This window comes from Syngnathus acus, chromosome 10, assembly GCF_901709675.1.
Source record: "Syngnathus acus chromosome 10, fSynAcu1.2, whole genome shotgun sequence".
Lineage (NCBI taxonomy): Eukaryota > Metazoa > Chordata > Actinopteri > Syngnathiformes > Syngnathidae > Syngnathus > Syngnathus acus.
Window position 1 is genome coordinate 19970140 of NC_051095.1, and position 21766 is coordinate 19991905.

Consider the following 21766-nt stretch of genomic DNA (forward strand, 5'->3'; position numbering starts at 1 on the left):
ATAATGATTTGTGTATTTTATTATAGTTTTTTTTTATTTCATCTTGACTTAATTTCATATTCTTGTGTGTTTTATTACAGTTAGTTTTAATTTCATCTTGACTGTTGCTGTCTAAATTCAGGCAGTTTGAATTCGTCTTTAAAGCGGATTTTTTTTCAAACACACACGTATATAAAAACATGCCAGAAATGCAGGAGGTTTAAGACATCTGGTCCAGCTCCGACCTTACGAAAGTGCCACCATGTTCCGACCACAGAAAACTAAAATGTTTGGCGATTTAGATTCGCCCATCTGTCCAGTAAACGACTTTAGAACCATTTAGTAGCAATCAAACAACATTTGTATGAATTTGTCTATGAAGGGTCCCTGGTAAAATGGCTCTTCAAAAAAAAAATGGCAGACATGGCCTCTTGAAACTTGTGGGTATGCTCATAATAAATATGCATACCAAATTTCATGTTGCTAAGTCAAACTGGTTTTGAGTCTATAATTTAAAAAAAAAAAAAGTCCCAGAATGCATTGCTCAAGTAGTCAAAGTTTAACATAACTCTAAAATGGCCGCTCAAACCACATTGTCAGTCTTTCTGTCTTTTTAGGTACGCCTTCTTGAGACTTGTCATTCATTTACTATTGTTCAGACAGCCTCGCTCAGAAGTGATTATTTTTACCTTTTGTTAGCATTACATTGTGAAGGAGAACCTAATGCAGGTGCTTTCTCTGTGCATCATCAATCCCACTGATTATTTACTGACTTCTGCTGACAGTGAGGCCAGTTGAAAATCCCTGTTAATCACCGCTTCACCAAGTGCCGATGTGGTGTTAATTGAGCCTCGATGAATCACAAAAGACGTGCACTGACGTGAATACCAACCACGTCCCCCGCAGCCAACAACAACAATAAAATCTCACATTGATGCAAATCTTTAGTATTTCCCCCGCAATGCATGCCCCCAGACAGTCCAGTGTGCTCAAAAGGGAGATTGCAGACAAAACAGACTTTGAAAATGTGGAACCAGCATAACATTGGTGCAGGAATTATTCATGAATGCAAAGGTGTTCAAACACCCGCTGTTGAAGTTGAGTGTAGAAGTGTTTGGTCATCATGTCACTCATTCGCAAGTTTATTACCAATACAGGGCACTTGGTTTTCACCACACATGTTCTTTGAGGTCAGCTTTTTACGCACCAAAGCAGCAAGGTTGAGTTTATATATTAAGGTCACAAAAAGGTGACATGCTTAAACATTCCAAAATGTTCCTGTAATTTTTATCCCATAATTTCCCAACTCACTAAACCCATTGCTAGTAGCTCGTCACCCAACAATGCGTTTTATTTTTTTGCAGGGTGGTGCCTTTGATTTTAAAGGAGCCATATGATGCTATGTCAACTGTTTTGGGGTTTTTAGCCATGTTAAAATGCTAATCCCTCTGACACTATTTGGGCAATTCTACCTCATATGATGGCGGAATGACCTAAAAAGAAAACACAAGCCCAAAAGCACAACATAAATGCAGAAACTTCAATGCAAATGTATCAAATCCACAACAAGACTAAGCAAAAAAGGATCCAATAAAGAGAAACTGCTTGACTTAAGACTTTAATGTTCCGAGAAGCAAGACTGTAACTATTAACCGCAACTAAGGGCAGTTCTCTTTAATTGAGCAGCAATGGGGAACACGTTTACATAAATAAATAATATCAGCCATCTAATAAAGTCTGCAGAGCAGCAAACAGCTTCCAAATTATGAATGCCAAGTACAGTATGTATTTCATACATTAATGCAGTAATCCTCCTAAAGGAAAGTGGAATGCGTAAGGTGGAAAATAATCCCTTCTCACACAGTGTAATGATATTTAAGTAACATTATTTAGTGTGCATTGTGTGTAAAGTTGCAGACACTGTCACATTAATATTAATATAATGGCTTCTCTTGGCAATAATTAAAAGGGAAGTCTGTCAGGTCTAAGTACCATAAGACATTATTTTATACACTGAAAGAAGAGGAGAAGACAACCGGTATTCCTTTTGTTCGCGAGGAGAATTACGTAGAAGGCCCAGTTACAGTCCTCCACCAATTCTGGACTCCTCTTCCGCTATCTCCTCTTTTTATTTTGGGTTGCCCTGGTTACAAGAGGCGTTGCTACACTAAAGGGAGGGGAGATTGTGGCTGTAGCAACGCTGATTAGCTAACTAAAAAATGTTGTGTGGTGCGAGGCCTGGCCGATTCGTGACCCCAGCAATGCAGAGTCTGTCCTTAGTTGGTTGGCAGCCTCGTCCTAGGCTGCGATTTTCAAACGTGCTGGGTGCCGTGTCCCTGTAAAACAACGCTCTAGACTTTCTTGCTAAGTATCACACAATAATAATAATGAGTAAATAATCAGATACCTCTCGTGCATACACTCCAACAAACGTTAAGTAGATGTGAGATAACTTGCATGAAGTCTACTTAAACAAACATTGAGTAAATATGGGATAACTTAAAAACTGTTCCGGTCAACAACAATTTATGAATAGAAACTACAAGGTATAAAAGAGAAAGAACTTCTCTCGAACTAAACAAAGAACAAAGGTGTTCTGTTCATAACTAATGAGGGCCTCTCACAGATAAGAAAAGGAAGGAAGTCTAAGAACTCCCCAGAGCTAGACAGATATGTTGGCTTGAGCGAACATATGAGGCTTCCGGTTCAGGCCGACCAGCGCTCCTGCAAAAACAATTATTCCAACAAAGTCAACCCTAAAATCTTCTTTACAATATGTTGTATGTGCCCCAGGTAGTCTAAACACAGCATTCTGATTAATATTGTGCTTGTGGAATTTGAGCTAAGTAGCAAATTTCACCGTTTTTTATCCATCTCAGGACGCACCACTTGCTGTCTACTAAAAATGACATCACAGTTGCCAAATGTCAGGTCACAACCAATCATGGATCATCTTCAGAAAACGAGGGAGCCGTGATTGGTTGTGACCTGCTGACTGTGATGTCATTTTCAATTTAGTTCACACTGTGTTTTGACTAGTTGGGCTCCACAGAACATATTACAAAGAAAATTTTGGGGTTGACTTTCCCCTTTAATGCTGAATAATATTGAAATAGAAATGAACAAAACCATTAGAAATATAGTACTTGACAAAGCATGCTGTCACATCATGGTGTAACAGGTTTCTTTATTGTTGGCCACAGATGGTGACCCACTGGGCCAGTTTGCTGTGATTCATCAGGACGAGGGTGAATGGGGTTTGATCACTAAAGAGTCGCTGGACCGTGAGGCCAACGCCGCCTATGCGCTCACAATCACGGCCACGGACGGAAAGTTCCAGACGCCCATCAACGTGCATGTGGACGTACTTGACGATAATGACAACACACCGCAATGCCAACAGGTTACAATATACACACATATTGTTAGCATTCGTCACTGTCAGGGTTAGAATGTTTTGGGAGTTTTCATGAATATTTTTTTTTATGTGTGCTCTGTGATTGGTTGCAACGCTTGAGAGGATAAAAGTGATTCAGATGGATACTTGTATCACGATTTGTCTCGTATGTGCTGGATTGTGACGAACTATCAGTGTAACTATGTACCGTATTTTCCGCACTATAAGGTGCACCGGATTATAAGGCGCACCTTCAATGAATGGCCCATTTTAAAACTTTGTCCATATATAAGGCGCACCGGATTATAAGACGCATAGAATAAATAACTCAACGTTGCTCAAACGTTAATGCAATCACAATATAGTAACACTCAAAATAGTGAAAACAATAACAATATATCTATAACTCAACGTTGCTCAAACGTTAATATCACACAACACACAAAATAAACACGTAATGCTTAAATTAGTCCTCATCCACAAATCCATATTGGTCCATACATAAGGCGCACCGGATTATAAGGCGCACTGTTGGCTTTTGAGAAAATTGGAGGTTTTTAGGTGCTCATTATTGTGCGGAAAACACGGTACTATTACACTTTAGGATGCTGCATCACATGTGCTAACCCTTATGTTGTGTGTTTTTAGCTGGTGTATTCAGAGGCTATCATGGAGAATTCTCCATCCAGCATGTTTGTGCTGAAAGTGTTAGCTTTGGATGCAGATGAGGGCCCGAATGCTTTGATCTCCTTTAGCCTGCATGGTCCCGATGCAGACCAGTTTCACCTGGACCACGTCACCGGTATGTACCTACCCACACACTAGACAAAGTTATTTAGTAAGTCCAAGGTTAAACGTGTAGTTAGCCTTGTTTTATGTTTAGCCGGTACGTCAAACAAGGCAGTGTATTTTATTACCTACATATTGTACATTATTAGCTAGTCTTAAACTGACATACTATATGTACAGTACTTGGGTGCACTTTTTTTCCAATTTCGCAACTCGGACCTCTCTGTTCGAAGGGGCCTAGTGTGCTTTACATATAGTATTTAATGTAAGACATCTTTCCCCACTAGGCGAACTGTTCACCTTGGCTGCGCTGGACCGTGAGTTATTGTCAGAGTATAAGATGGTGGGGCGCGCGACTGACGGCGGCGGGCTGTCCTGCCAAGTGGACATTTTGCTAACAGTCCAGGACATGAATGACAACGCTCCACACTTCTCGTCCAGCCATTACCATGTTAGTGTGTACGACAACACTACCAGGAGCACACCCGTTGCAGCTGTATACGCTCAGGACAAAGACACAGGTACCACAGGCAAAGATTTCAACAGATGTATCCATTCTGGGATAAATTGAAATTCCAATGCATTTTGTTATCTCTCATGGTGTTTTTTGTTTTGCAATTTGGTAATATATTGATATGATGAAAAAAAACTGCAATATAGAATACACTATTGCATCAGGTATCGCTTCTTTGGCTGGCCCTCAAATGATCAGAATCTTAATATGTATCATTTATCTATTATACACATATCAATAATATATCCATCCATCCATTTTCTCTACCGTTTGTCCCCACGGGGGTCGCGGGCGTGCTGCAACCTATCCCAGCAGTCATCGGGCAGTAGGCGGGGGACACCCTGAACCGGTTGCCAGCCGATCGCAGGGCACACGGAGACGAACAACCATCCGCACTCGCACTCACACCTAGGGGCAATTTGCTCATTAACGCACCTTTGCGATTGGCCAAAGCCACCCTCAAATGTCTGCTTTAAACCAAAATTGCACACTATGGTTGTAAAGTTCTCACTAAATCCGGTACATTTGTTTCCTGTAGGGCTAAACTCAGAGGTGCGGTATTCCCTGCTGGCGAACGATGATGGTTACTTCTCTCTGGACGAGTTTTCTGGCGTACTGCGTCTGGAGCGAGTGCTCGGCCCTGACACGCCGGCGCGCTTTCAACTAAAAGTGAAGGCATCAGACGGCGGCCTGCCTCGCCCGCTCCACTCCATCGCTGCGCTCACGGTGGATGTAGTGTCTCTGAATGACTACCGGCCCATCTTCTCCAGTGCCGAATACCTGGCCCAGGTCCCCGAGTCACTGTCCGTTGGCTCGCGGGTGATTAGCGTCTCGGCGCTCGACGGGGACACCTCAGTGGTGTACCGCATCGCATCTGGGAACGAGGACAGCCACTTCTTGTTGGACCCCAAAACAGGTACTATTATTTTGAGATATTTTGGGTGCTGATGTCTTATGCAGACGCCATTGTAAATATCATGTCTTCAAATTCATTAAGCATCACATTTTACACATAATTGGTAAGGTTCAATTATACTGCCCATTTGAAGTTGTTTGAAAATTCAGGCCATGCAGCCAGTTTCCCTTAGCAACATGAAAGTTGTTAGGCATGTCTTATCATGAGTAGAGTATGCTGAGAAAAAAAAGAAGTTCGCCACTTTGGTTCAAAGCGGGCATATTTGGTTCAATTGGCACAGTTGCGATGACCATGAACCAAAAAAAAAAAAAGAATTAGGTAGGCATGTCTCTCTCTTGAGTATTCCCACAAAAACGTCTCATGAGGCTATGCAGTAAAATGCCTAAAAAAAACACGCAGGTTGGGTTTAATCTTGCAACTGTTCATTGAGTCCCTGAAGATAGTTTCAGATAGTAGTATGAAAATTAGTCAGCATATCTATTAGAATGAGTAGATTCACCCAAAAAGGTAAAAACTCAATTTTTGAGTCAGTTGCATCCAACCTAATGTTTTTTGGGGGCTCCCAAAGCCATTTTTAATTGGTAAATTCGATTGGTATGTCTATCATACACTCGGAAAAAAATGTCAAGACATCAAGTGCAAAAAGACACACGTGAAGTCTGTCATTTTGGTTTGGAGTGATCATTTGAAAGTCAATTTGGTCATTTCCAGGCACCGTTTCAGTACTAACCTCTCTGTACTGTCTGATTGATGCTATCCACCTTATTTCTACGCCCCATGAGCCTTTGTGTGAAACTCGAGAAGCACTTCCCATATCTGAGTGATGTTACTTCCTCTGTGATGAATCTGAAAAGCGTATCAATACCTAAAAGGTAATCAGGTTGGTCGCATTTTGTTAAAAAGCGGCGGACAGTCTTAATTCGCTTCAAGCAGACGTATCTGTCTGCAGCCAAACTTCCCACTGCATGGTACATGACAGGGACAGTTCTTGTAAACAAGCTTCAGGAACAAGGTTTATCATTTTGAACGTAATACTAGAATACTGTGTGTGTGTGTGTGTGCTTGCACACAGGGCGTTGTGATGCGAAGTGCAGTGGTGTTGGAGTAGTAGTGCTCGTAGTTAGTGCATGTTGCATGCTTCTTCCTGCTTGCTACCTTCTGCTTTCAGCTACTGCCGCCGGCTAGCCCCCTGTTTCCGGGGGCGAAAAGAGGAGCCGAGTGCGTAAGTCTCCTCAGCCGGTACATAGCCTCTCCACCGTCAAGACTTCTGCATGCCTCCTCGTAGCCACACATGGTAACTGGGTGCCTCACGGCTCCAGGCCAAATTGCAGGGGATCGATCGGGGGAGCAACAGTGGGCCCCTAGGCGCGACGTACAGGCCCACCGGCGCGTGGATGTCCTGGCGCCCGCTAACCACTGTCCCAGCTATGGGGGAAATAGCACCCCCGCTGCCTTGTGGGTATCGTCTGGAACGAAAAGGCTAAGGGAGCAAACCCCGACAGGAAACCCGGCTCGGACTCCGTTAGGCAGACTCATGCTTTAAAAAAAAGCATCGTTCTGGCAACCAGCTCAGTGGCCTAGTGGTAGAGTGTCCGCCCTGAGACTGGAAGGTTGTGGGTTCAAACCCCGGCCGGGTCATACCAAAGACTATAAAAATGGGACCCATTGCCTCCCTGCTTGGCACCAGCATTAAGGGTTGGAATTGGGGGGTTAGATCACCAAATGATTCCCGAGCGCGGCACCGCTGCTGCTCACTGCTCCCCTCTCCCCCAGGGGATGGATCAAAATCACATGGGGATGGGTTAAATGCAGAGGACAAATTTCACCACACCCAGATGTGTGTGTGACGATCATTGGGACTTTAACTTTAACTTAACTTTAACTCCTGCAGCCAACCTGATGCCAAATGTATCGGTTCACCGTTCCTTTGGATGACAACAGGAAGGCCGAGAGGGAAGCCCTGATGCCTGGGAAACTCAAGGCTTCCATAAAACTTGCCCAGGCTTCTTGCGCACTGGAGAGGACTCACCAGCCACAGCAGACGCTGTGCAAAGAGCACCTAACCTCCAGACACAAGAAATCTATGGTCTTTCGAGACTGTGATGCCGATGACTAGAAAGATGGACGGCACAAAAATGTTGTTTGGGGAAAAAAAAATCTTTCTGACATGAGTTCTTTGGTGTGACGGATGAACACTAAAGTTGCCTGGAGCCAAGCTGCTGCAAGGCAGAAAAACAAGTAATTCACACCAGAATCCAATTCATCCCCCAAAGGCAGCCGCGGGCTGCGTCTGCTCTCATGTTTAGGCTCATTGATTTATGCTAATAAGTCAGTGTGTAATATTTATTGATATGCTACTGTTAAGTTCTAATGTGCAACATAGCCTACAGCAGTGATTACAATCAGGTTTCTTAAACAACCGTTTTATTTTGATTTTCTAACGTTAACTTTGATAAATGATTGCATAATGTTGCTCTTCTTTTGAAGTGTGGCAAAAGAAGACAAAGAAAAATTAAAACACTTATGAGCTATGCCTGAAAAGATACACAATTGTGGCCATTTTAGCCTCAGACGGCTTATTCTATTATGCCCTCGACACACGCACACACCAAAGACATTTTCCATTCTCAAGTTTGGTTAGCAAGTCACTAATGAGAAGACCCAAAGAAAATTCTCAAAAATCTCTGGCTAAAAAGACAGGAAGTCTGCCATGTTGTTTTGAAAGTCTATTTCATGGGTCATTTTGATTGATTTGTGCCAGTTAGAATTAAAAGAAAATAATAATTCAACCCCCAAACCAAATTTTGCGTAGCAACAATTTCTTTGACATGTTCATCATGAGTAGACTTACAAAAAGGAAGCCATGCCTGAAAAGACATTAAGTCTGCCAGTTTGGTTTGAAGCAGCAGTGTACATTTTGCCAGTTTGGCTGTGAATTTAGAAATGCTCTGGAGAGAAAGTAACAGTGATTGGACAGGAGCAAGAACTATGACAACAAAGTCACCAATGTCCCAATGACTTTTAAGATATTAGTATCAAGAAAAGAATGAAGCGGGATAACTGGATGATGAAATGGGGGGAAAGCAGGTGGAGCTCTCCTGAAATTTTAGGCTCGAAATTGGCAGGGAATGTGATCAGTCTTCTTTGGGAAAGGAGAGTTGAAATCCACTACTACTGTGGGTAAAGCATGGTGGTGAAGTTTACTGCACTCCATAAAACAAGAAACACTACGAAGTAACCTCAACAAAGTCAGAACTTGACAAAACTATTTAACTCAAAAGTAGCATGAACATAATTATATATAAATATATATATATTTTATTAAAATCCAACAATGCTTCTCTGACATTATGAAGCATTCATGGTCCAAATGTTGTTTTATTGTTTATGTTGTTGTCTTGCTGCATCTGTGTTCGTGCCTTGAATCAATCAATAGTCCTTCTCTGGTCCTAGAACTAAATGTTTTATTGCTTTGAACTTCTACTCATCGTGGACTTTGAGTCAAGCTTTGAGTTTGGTGTTTGGACCCGATGCCCTTCGGAAGATTTCTTACGTTTGCTCTCGAAAAAATCGTTAAAAGTCAACCAGCCTCATCGATCACCACTCTACGCTCTTGCACTCATTATCTGGGGGCAAGCGTCAAGTTTGGACAGTGCAGATGCAGCGATAAGAAGTTTGATCACCAGGAATAAAGCTAAGCATTGGTGGGAATCCCAATGACTTTTGGCGAGAAAACCGTCAGATATTTATTTATGAGGTCATGTACAAGAAGAGCAAGATGTTCATCTGACTGAACTCAACAAAGTTCAACCTCGGGGAGGAGGAGGGAGGTTCTTGATTGATTGTCAAATGTCTTAATACAATGAATGAAACATGAATGCAGTGAGCTTGTTCTGATGCCAAGTTTTTGTTGTCGTAACCACGGCAATCAAGTGGTTAAAATCAAAAACACAAACCAGGGTATATCTGATGGATGGTGCCATTTTTTTTTCCAATGACCCCATTATAAATGTAAGATCAATTAAACACATCTACTTTGTGTGCCTCTAAAATCAGTAACAATTAGAGGTGGCTATTTTTGAGAGAAAACATTTGTAAGCTTATGACTATAATGATTCATTTTTAAAAGTTATAATTATATGAGAATACAAATTTATTTAATCAAGATTTTATTCATCTTTGCAAAAACAAAGATCGTATTTGTTGAGATAAAAAGGGCCATGAGATATAGGTGTCATATATCAATATGATGGCTCCTCTCAAGCATCATTCATAACTGCCACTTTGCTCAATAGAAATAAAAAGGAAAGCGAAAAATGATCCACAAAGTTAGGAAAATGTCCACAATATGCATCGCGCAACTCGTGCCTAATGAATTGACCATTGGCACGTCACTTCACTACATTTTTCTCTCATCGCCAACTTGCAAATGGAGACGCTTCCTGCACAAATTTAATAATTCCACATTGCAATATGAAAAACAAACCTCTGTGCATCCCGCAGAGACCGGCATGTAAACAATAACAGGCTACACCATTTTACATTCTCACACACATAAAATAATTGTGTTATGCCCTCAAGGAACAAAAGGGAGCGGTGTATAATATGATTTGATTCTTTAAGTGGCAAGCACTTTTCACACTTCTTCCATTTCAATGCTTGAAGTTGTATAGCAAGTCTTTATTAAAGCTCAAACTTGCTTCTCTCATTAACCAACATTGAGAGGTGTGCCTTTACTGTTATTTAAAGGAATTTCATCAATTTCCTACACTGCTTCTCCTCATAAGGTTTGTGGGTAAACTGGACCATTTTCTAATTGACTGTGGGCGAGAGTCAGGCTATACCCTGGACTGCTTGCTAATCAATTACAGATCTACAGATAATTTAGTGTCTTCAATCATCATAATATGCACTTAGGATGTTTGAGGAAGGCCTTGTTTGAGGAAGGCCTTGTTAACCACAACTCACTGTGCTGCATAAAAACACATGTCTGCATGTGTGTTTTAATAAAACCGCCGTGCAACAACAACACATCTGTGCGGCAAATGCAATTGTTTTATCTAGGGGGAAACTGATGGGTGTTAATAAGAGCAAGAAACGTCCTTGAGAGGAATAGACAGAGGTGAAGAAATAAGCAGAAAACCAGAAAGGAAAAAACATAGAAACAAGCACAAATAATTTGAATATTTTATAAGGACGGGAGCAACGGGAGGCCTTGCCCACACTGCACCTCCCCAAACATTGCAGAGCCTTGTGGTTAGCCTCTCCTCAACATTTATGATCTGAGCAAGAACACTTTTGTATAGTAGTGCTCTGATATTTTTCAAGATACAAGCTGGTCTTCACCCGATGTTTTGCTTCGAAATTTTGAGATGCGAGTGCTGTATGTTAGCAGTGACGTCAACAAACCTCATTTTACAAAAGGAGCTCCTTGGCAACAAGTGAACAATTCTTTGGAAATAAAAAATTACACATTAGGCCAACAACAATTTTTGTTTTTTGAGGGGGATGGCTGTAATACGTTAATGGCATGTCCATTTGTTTCACTGTTGTATCACTGTGTTTTTGTATTTGGTAGTTTTTCCATGCAGCACCAATAGGTCAGTCAGTCAGGACATGAACATACACAACTGAGATGAAGATGAATCCCACGAGAGCAATAATAATCCTACAAAATTGAGAAAATCATCGATTGATTGTCCCTTAAGGGTTCATCCGGCGCGATGGCACGACAGCTCGACTTATTGAGGGGGTAAATGAACACGGCAAGTGGCTCAGGCATTCATTGATTCTCAAGTGATGATTGCGTCTGTCACCCCATGTGAAAAATGCTCAGTATGCAGAGGCACGTCGCCGCTGCCATAGTTTGACACTTGTGCCACGAGTCGCCGGGAAAATGCAGGGAATAGCTAACGGTAAAGTCTTTGTTGCATGTTTACAAGAGCACATGACCAATGATGCTGCTTTTGTCGAAGTACTGCATAACCTGTGCAACGCTATTGAAAAAAAAAACCTTTTTCGAGAAGTTTGATAAAAATACATTCATTTGTGTGTTCCACAAGTGTGCACAGCCTCTCACAACAGGGATGTGGCTTTTGAATTGACTAATCACATAAATTGACTAATAACATTCATATTCAACTGTTTCACGTTGAAAGATAATAGTCGACTGGGAAGGGAGCTGCGGCCGTCACACACCAAAAACTTTTCGGGGGCATTGTGATGCTATTTTGTTTAAATACTCAGACTTTTAGTCAAAAACCTGACTAGACTAAAAAGAGTATGAACCTGACTCAAACTAATAAAAACCAAAATGACGTCTTGACACAAAGACTAGACCAAAACTAAAACGGGCTTCCAATAACAACACTCCTCGTGTTGGGCTTTTCAGCCATTACTGCCGCATTCAGCAATGAGCTCTGATTTTTTTTCTCTCTTGCGCTGGTTCACCTCCTCGATATGGTCATCCCAGGGGACTGTCTGTTCCAACAGCATCACCCCATTGGGTGTGATGTTGACCTTTCTCATGTAATCTGATGAAAGCTTGAGTTTTCTTGGGAGTGACCTGAGACTCTTTGTTCTGGATCGCTGAACGGATGGATTCTGCCAATGACCTAAGGACTTGGTCATGGCGTAACCGATAACGGCGTCCTCAAGAACCTCCCCTGAGGTACTTGTCCATCATCACCTCTCTGCCGCGGTTGATTAACTCTGTTAAGCCGCTAAAGAGGCTCGGTGGTTCGAGCATGGAGGGCAATGCTTCTCAAGAACAAGGGAAGCCACAGCCGTCTCATGAGGGACTGGCTAATGGTCTACTCTAGTATCTCTACTGTCGTCACCTGAGCCTCAGAGAGCAGAATATTCTGGGCATTACACTGAATCCATGCTTTGAACTATTCTGAGGATTAGCATAATATCGATAGATTGACAGATTTATCAGTCACTGTAAACCAGGCTTTATGGTTGCTCTTCTTTGTGTCCCACCCAGGGGCAAGTGGAACTTGTTAGCCATTTAACATTTCTTGAGAACCAAAGACCTGGACTTTAATGAAGGGGTCCCTCAATGTGTGGTCGCCACATGCCCAGCAATGCTCTAGAATGAATTGTGCATGAATTAATTCCTCCATTCTCAATTATGAAGAGGTGTTACCAATTGTATACAAAAATAAAATGAGAGTTTTTCAAAAAGACTTACTATTCTAAATATGTCTACAGGTGGGCTGACCCTAGCCGCCCCGCTGGACTTCGAGGTGTCTCGGGAGTTTTACCTGTCGGTGGAGGGCAGCCGGGGCAGGTCATCACTGGCCGATGTCACCATTGTGGTGGTCAACGTAAGCGACATCAACGACAATGCTCCCATCTTTTCCCGCGGTGACTACAGTGCTGAGATATCTGAAGAGCGAGCCCCAGGAAGCCTGGTGATCAAGGTACACCTGTAGAACATCAACACACTTGCAGAACAATCATATATACTAAATTCTAATTCAATGTGCACGTTGCTACAGGGAGCATGTAGCTGTCTTCATTCGCTTAGCTTGCTATAAGTTAGTAAGAAACTAGGCCTCACTTTAGTAGTTATTTTATCACTTTTTGAGCTAAGAGCAGCAGACTGCTTTTGGAGTCAGATGAGATTTTCCTCTATTTAATAAGTAATACATTCCATACATACATACATACGTCTTTCAGGATCTTTAATGTGATGTCCTGACATGTTGTGAACAATATGATGTATTATGTATTGCATTACAGTGACTCTTTCACCTATTGCTGGATTTTCCTAAAGAATATTTTTAGAAGTTACATTGGATTTTTTTTTCATCTATTTTTCTTTCTTTCGTAGCCGTTCTTCGTGAAAAACACTTATTGGTTTTCAAGAATTTCGGGTGGTAAAGACTGTCAATTATATGTGGATTTTCACGATCCATGAGTCAGTTCGGTCCCTAGCCTTCGTGAATAGCAGGGGTCCACTGTACCGTACATTATACAACAACAAAGGCGTGAGTACGACGCACCGACCAACACAAACACGCCAACTGCAATAGCTGCCTTTTTTTTTTTTTTACACATTGTCATGATGTGCAAGAGGTGAACTTATCCTGTGTGAGCCATCACGTCGGATACCGTGAGGGAGATAAGGCGGCAATAACACAGCTCAGTGACTTGCTGATGGCAGTGTAATCACACACTGTCCTATTTGACATTTTTCTGCTGACGATTCTTCGCTGCACACCTTCAGCGCTTTTGCGTGTTTAAACTCGGCCGACATTGTTCTCTCCTCATAAAACATAAAAAAATATCAATTTCAGGCTGAGATGTATCCATTTTTAGCAGCATTAGTATTGGGGATGGGGAAATAGCAAGGGTGATGGCAACGACATACCAAACGACATTGTGTGCACTGGTCTTAAACATGAGAATGACAGAAAAATACATCAGACTTTCTGAAGACATTGAGGGGTTCTGGTTTGGTGACGTCAGTATTGCATCTCAACTTTTTGCAGATTATGTGGTTCTTTGGGTTCAAGCCACACTCTTCAACGAACTCTCACTAAAGTGGTTCGCAAATGAAGTGTAAAGTGGTTAGGATGAGAATCAGCGTCTCCAAATATGAGACCTCGGTTGTGTTGTTAACAACACTGCCCAAATCAATGATTAAAAAGATGCCAGGTATTTAAATTGTGCCGTCAAACGCCGCTGAACCACGCCCTGCTCTCGCCACTGTCCATGAAAGATTTCTACTATCCCCTGGAAAAATTGATGCTACTTGGTCTATTTATGCTCACACACGTTTGAGCCACAAAAACATGTTCACTTCAATCCTCTGTGTGGCCAAAGTCCTTCCCATCAGGTTTTTCCTACGCTGACAAAATTGAAAATGAAATAATGAAAAATTGTTTCACACCATAGCTCCACAATAATTACTTGTCAGTTTTTGCTTAATTTCAGCAATTATCCTCAAACATGTATAATGTACAGTATTTAGAAAAAGTTTCAGAATTCACTTTACAGGGTTTCTACGGTAATGTATGTGATGTGTATAGTATGTGTAATATTGATGTATGTTTGTATTCATGTATGAATCAGTCAAAGACAAATTTCATAGGGAGACCAAGAGACTGCTTGAATGTTTGACGACCCCTGCTCTAGTCTAATGTCCTTCACCCCTCTCCAAAAGGTTACGGCCAGCGATCGCGATGGTCCACCCAGCAACAACCTGCTGCGTTACTCCATCGTGAGCGGCGACCCTCTGCGCCAATTTGCCATTGACCCTCGAAGCGGCGAGATCAGCGTTTGTGCTGGCCTGGACCGGGAGGAGGTCAGTGAGGCATATGATGTGCTGTCATACATCCCGGCATATCATTGCCATTTACCAGACACAGTGAAAAGTGGCATGCACCCTTTTATTTGATCTTTCTCAAATTTCATTGTGGGGTGGGTTTTATTTATTTTATAATCATATTATGCAAAAATGGGAAATGCATTTACTGACGTGATCAATGACTGATCTTTTGGCGATGCCATGCCATAACATCATAAAATAAAGCATTTATATTGTGTATGGAAAAATGACGGTCAGTCGTCGTGATTTATATTAATATTTTAGATTGGTCATTTGTTTTCATCTTTTACATTCTATCCATATCCAAGCGAAAAATTATGATCTTTGTTGCTTAAAAATTTGATGATTTTTTTTTGAGACTTTTCATAACATTTTAGGATGAAATAGCCCTCCCAAATAATTTTAACAAACGGCGTGAAACTTGTCATGATGAATTCCTTTAATGATCTTCTTGTCTTTGATCTTCTTCTGGGAGAGAGTCCAACTTTTGGGATCCAATGAGAAAAACAACTCAGTCTATCTAAAACGTGCAAGTCATGACAATATGAAAGGGACCATTAAAAAAACGATTGCAAATGTGTAGATGATCAAATTGAGCGTAAGACCAGTAATTAGGTGCAATAAAATCATTTTATATGTGTCTGTCTGTCCAGCATCCTCATTACTCCCTGACGGTCCAGGCAGCTGACGAAGGCCATCCACCGCTTTTGTCCGCCGTCCTCGTCACCATCACTGTTGCCGACGCCAATGACAACCCACCTCTTTTCTCCCAGGTCCAGCAGAGTCTCCTGTTACAGGTTAGACCACCTTTCAAAAAGCTGAAGAAAGTCAGGAAAAATACAACAACATACTAAACACCAGACAATAACTTCTCCCATCCTCTGCTGATACGGGCAGTTAGTCAGACAAATGTGTAATTCATTCCATGGCCATGCTTGTAACTCAAACCACTTGTATTGCAAATCCTTTTTCCCCATTCAAGAGAATGGAAATACCATTCCATGTTTCACCCTGCCTCCTGTTCTTCAGTCAGGGAAAATAGTGGTCAATAAAAATCATACTTTATAAAATCATAGAAGAACAACTCAGTAGAATTTAAACTTAGGTTGTGATTTAATGCTGCAATAATCCAATTCATTGTGTTGCACAGTAAACCAGTACTTCTACTTACTCAGTAAGATATAGCATAGGAAAAAGAATAAATGCCTGTGTGTATTGTTATCTGTCCATATGTGCTGCGCCACCTTTTATTTAAATATCTATTGGTTTTAAAATCATGGCTATCAATACTAACCAAAAGTACGGCAATGGTATTTCGCATATTGTATCAGCATTAACAGGGCACCAGATAGTTTTTTTTACTAGGAGCATAATGGCCCCCTAACCTGAAATTTTAGAGGCACAAGTTCGAAATAAAGGGCTGTAGGTTGGCTTGGGAAGCAAATATTCCCTCATTTTTACTATATTACTGATAAATGAGATGTGTGAAGCAGAGGTTTGCCAGCAATAAAAACTATATTCAAGAATCGTAATTGAAAAGCACAGAAACAGAAAGGAGGTTACGGTGGTGTCCGTACAATAAGGACAAAAATGTGAGGTTTAATACCAGATGCTCACTCCTAATGCTGTCACGTTCTGAGCAATTTTTATATGTCATCTGGATGCAGTGGTGCTGTGTGAACAGCAAATAAAATATATTGCCTTTGCTGGGTAGTTTTTCAGTTGTGGCTCTGCAAGTTTGCAGAATCTTCATTTGATAGGGCCTTACGTGTTACCCAAAACTGTTTCATCAGATGACATTAAAATTCAATTGCATGCCTAGACACCTCTGATAGGGACAGCAACGCCATTCAAGCCATTAGCTGCCTCATGCCCTCAAGAAGACAGATAAAGAATTACTTGTCCACCTGCCACTTTTAGCCATGCAAACTGTCACGTAAGATTTAAGTGTCTCCTGACAGTCAATCCAAGTACCGTATTTTCCGCCCTAAAAGGCGCACCGGGTTATAAGGCGCACCTTCAATGAACGGCCCATTTTAAAACTTTGTCCATATATAAGGCGCACCGGCTTATAAGGCGCATAAAATAGAAGCTATACTGCATCAAACTGAGGTTGACTAGGGTTGCGGTATGCATCCACTAGCCAATAACCAACGAGCCCTCTATAAACAATCGCGTTTCTCAAACGATCTCCTATAAAATGATCAGAACTGACTAAAGTTCGATCTAACGCATTGGTACTACTTACCTATGTTTCCCTTCCATATCGATCCGTAGATTTACTCGAAACATTAACAGAGCAGCCTATTTTGACATGAAATAGCCTGGTACGTATAGCAGCTATCGCAATAGCATTAGCCATCCGCAAAGTCTCACGAGCCTCAGCGAAGTGTAAACAATCGCGTTTCTCAAACGATCTCCTATAAAATGATCGGAACTGACTAAAGTTCGATCCAACGCATTGGTACTACTTACCTATGTTTCCCTTCCATATCGATCCGTAGATTTACTCGAAACATTAACAGAGCAGCCTATTTTGACATGAAATAGCCTGGTACGTATAGCAGCTATCGCAATAGCATTAGCCATCCGCAAAGTCTCACGAGCCTCACCTCGCAATCTCCCATGAGCCTCAGCAAAGTGTAAACAATCGCGTTTCTCAAACGATCTCCTATAAAATGATCGGAACTGACTAAAGTTCGATCCAACGCATTGGTACTACTTACCTATGTTTCCCTTCCATATCGATCCGTAGATTTACTCGAAACATTAACAGAGCAGCCTATTTTGACATGAAATAGCCTGGTACGTATAGCAGCTATCGCAATAGCATTAGCCATCCGCAAAGTCTCACGAGCCTCACCTCGCAATCTCCCATGAGCCTCAGCAAAGTGTAAACAATCGCGTTTCTCAAACGATCTCCTATAAAATGATCGGAACTGACTAAAGTTCGATCTAACGCATTGGTACTACTTACCTATGTTTCCCTTCCATATCGATCCGTAGATTTACTCGAAACATTAACAGAGCAGCCTATTTTGACATGAAATAGCCTGGTACGTATAGCAGCTATCGCAATAGCATTAGCCATCCGCAAAGTCTCACGAGCCTCACCTCGCAATCTCCCATGAGCCTCAGCAAAGTGTAAACAATCGCGTTTCTCAAACGATCTCCTATAAAATGATCGGAACTGACTAAAGTTCGATCCAACGCATTTGTACTACTTACCTATGTTTCCCTTCCATATCGATCCGTAGATTTACTCGAAACATTAACAGAGCAGCCTATTTTGACATGAAATAGCCTGGTACGTATAGCAGCTATCGCAATAGCATTAGCCATCCGCAAAGTCTCACGAGCCTCACCTCGCAATCTCCCATGAGCCTCAGCAAAGTGTAAACAATCGCGTTTCTCAAACGATCTCCTATAAAATGATCGGAACTGACTAAAGTTCGATCCAACGCATTTGTACTACTTACCTATGTTTCCCTTCCATATCGATCCGTAGATTTACTCGAAACATTAACAGAGCAGCCTATTTTGACATGAAATAGCCTGGTACGTATAGCAGCTATCGCAATAGCATTAGCCATCCGCAAAGTCTCACGAGCCTCACCTCGCAATCTCCCATGAGCCTCAGCAAAGTGTAAACAATCGCGTTTCTCAAACGATCTCCTATAAAATGATCGGAACTGACTAAAGTTCGATCTAACGCATTGGTACTACTTACCTATGTTTCCCTTCCATATCGATCCGTAGATTTACTCGAAACATTAACAGAGCAGCCTATTTTGACAGGAAACAGCCTCGCGGGTACAACAGCTATTCGGTGACGCCCCCTGACTACAGTTGCCGTAATGCTGGGAAGCGATGCGACCTTGTAATTTATTAGTCGTACTAAAACGTACTGAAACATTTTGGCAGAGCACTGTGTACAACCAGTATGGATCAACAAATTCATCAGTTGATCCATATATAAGGCGCACTGGCCTATAAGGCGCACTGTCGGCTTTTGAGAAAATTTTAGGTTTTTAGGTGCGCCTTTTAGGGCGGAAAATACGGTATATATCCATCTGCAGCACGCAGTCTTCAGCTGAAACAGAGTGACAGCAATCTCTGCATTTGGGATGCCAGTAATCTCTCTGGACTGCCATTGTTTTTTAAATAGAATTCTCCCTACGTAATGCCTTTTACAAGTGTGCGTTATTTTTACCTGATTTAAACAGCTTTAGATTATCCCTTCTTCCCCCACAATAAACAAGTGACTGCACATACATGAAAACACATACAGAGCATGTCAAGCACATGCCGGTAACACGGTGCCACCTGGAAATATCCAAATTGACGGTAAAATGGACACCTACGCAAAAATCTGACTTCCCATGTCTTTCCGTGATATGGGGAATTTGTGAAGGATCCTCAAAAATGCCTAAAATGGTCAGTGAAAACCAAAACGGCCAGCTCCCTTTGAATTTTTGAGCATGGCTTCCTTGCGGTTTTCTCTGACTTATGAACTTCATCATCATTCACATTTTGTAAAATGCATTTAGGTGATGCTCACTAACTAGCAGCACTATTTGAGCCAACAAAAATAATACAATAATAATAATATTCATTAATTGTAATAATATAGCCTTGGATTTACCGTATTGGCCCGAATATAAGACGACCCTGATTATAAGACGACCCCCTCTTTTTCAAGACTCAAGCTTGAAAAAAGACTTTTTGAACACCAAATTTAATTGTTATACAGAAAATAATTACAGTACATCTGAAACAAATGATTATAACAATATATTCTAGAGAAAAAGCATGTTATTTTGCCTCATTCAAAAACACTGTCTTATATTCGGGCCAATACGGTACTTTGCGCTTTTCTAGAGAAGCCTATACTCAAAGCTCCCAAGAAAGGTGACGATGGTTAGTTTTGTAAATGTAAAATTTCATTTGGTAGTTTTTGTTTTTTAAAAAGCAGCACTATTTCAATTTCATGATTTTTTTAGTTTTGTTAATGATATGCTAACTTTGGTCAGCAATTAATTCCACTGTTTTCTTTTCCACAGGAGAGCGAGGCGGTGGGCAGCGGCATCCTGCAGCTGCTGGTTACCGATAAAGACACACCCCGCAATGGACCACCATTCTCCTTCCACATTGTCAGCGGCAACGAGGACCAGCGCTTCCATGTGGATCAGGGCGGTCTTCTGTCACTGGCGGCACCGCTCAGGAGGACGAGCCGAACACAACACCGCCTCAAGATTCAGGCAAGATTAGAAAAAAGTTGGCCTTGCCATATATTACTTATTTATTGGGACAAAAAGTTATTTTAATGTCTTCTATGCCACGTTTCAGCTGCTTAAGTATTTACTCAGGTCTTACACATATTACATCTGCTATAATAATATGTCACACTCTGTCAAGCCCACTCAGTTGGGAGGTTGGTGATGGTGATGATGATAATGATGATGATAAGGGGCCATGAGGGCGTCTGTCTCCACACTACTAATGAGCGTACAGTCATTGTTGGACGACCGTCAGGCTCCCAAAACACAGCTGACCCGACCAGTTGCGGCATTCATTTAACTTTACCCAGGTGTGACGGAGTGCTCCAAAAGGTGACAAAAGGTTGATTTGCAACAGTTAAAGCAGCATTAACATTCAGCACAACATACAAGGCATATTCAAGATATTTGAGATGCACGCAAGTGATGCAGTGAGGTCACGGGTCAGAATGAAATCATCACAATCTGCAATCAGGCGGGCGAAACCTCAAAGCTTCACCCTACTGGCGAAGCATTGATTTATTGACTCTTTATCATGAGAGTACATCGGAGCAGATCATTCATTTTCCAAAGGATGGGCCCGACTGTCACTCGCTAAATTCTGGCTCGAAAGTCAAAAAATAATAATAATAAATAAATAAAACCTGGGTGGAATTTTCACCAGTTTAATAAAGAGTAAAAAACAAACATGTACATAATTCGTGCGTTTGCCCTGAAGCTTGAAATTGAGCTCAGATAGTGAGCACAGGCTGAGAAAGGGGCTTAAGCTTTGGGGATGGTTGAGAAACCTTGAACCTTCACATATTTTGCTGGCAACTATAACAGTGCTTGATTGACATTTGCTGCCAAATTGCTGCATTTTCAATTTTGATTGTGATCTCCATCCACAACAAAAAGTGCTTTCAAGCAGGAACAATCCGTTGCTCGATAAGACAAATTATAAGAATCGTCATGAACAAGTCACCGTGTGATGCATCATGTACACAACACTCGTCACATGACACATGCACCGAGAAAAAGCATGAAATAAGAAATGTTATGGAAAAGTGAATGGATTGAAAAAGAATGATGTGACAATTTTTTGCAAATTATTTTGCAAAATTTGTTATGACTGAGTGAATGTACATTGTCCATTTAGGAGAGTTCTGTTCAAAAAGCTTATCCTGGTTGTGCCGTTATGCTTCTGTTGTAATTGAAAGGGTTGGTTGGTTGGTTGGTTGGTTGGTTGGTTGGTTGGTTGGTTGGTTGGTTGGTTGGTTGGTTGGTTGGTTGGTTGGTTGCAACTATAACAGTGCTTGATTGACATTTGCTGCCAAATTGCTGCATTTTCAATTTTGATTGTGATCTCCATCCACAACAAAAAGTGCTTTCAAGCAGGAACAATCCGTTGCTCGATAAGACAAATTATAAGAATCGTCATGAACAAGTCACCGTGTGATGCATCATGTACACAACACTCGTCACATGACACATGCACCGAGAAAAAGCATGAAATAAGAAATGTTATGGAAAAGTGAATGGATTGAAAAAGAATGATGTGACAATTTTTTGC

At 41.4% G+C, this 21766-nt stretch overlaps 1 protein-coding gene across 3 annotated transcripts in view; it reads left to right on the top strand.

Moving 5' to 3' along the window:
• Nucleotides 1-21766, top strand: part of fat2 (FAT atypical cadherin 2) — an 81252-nt gene that overhangs the window by 37565 nt on the left and 21921 nt on the right. For all 3 annotated transcript variants that reach the window (XM_037263088.1, XM_037263087.1, XM_037263086.1), the window contains exons 12-19: nt 3183-3382; nt 4025-4178; nt 4453-4686; nt 5218-5595; nt 12811-13022; nt 14771-14911; nt 15589-15732; nt 19999-20196. In XM_037263088.1, the coding sequence (XP_037118983.1) occupies nt 3183-3382; nt 4025-4178; nt 4453-4686; nt 5218-5595; nt 12811-13022; nt 14771-14911; nt 15589-15732; nt 19999-20196 (1661 nt within the window). The remainder of the gene's footprint in view (nt 1-3182; nt 3383-4024; nt 4179-4452; nt 4687-5217; nt 5596-12810; nt 13023-14770; nt 14912-15588; nt 15733-19998; nt 20197-21766) is intronic.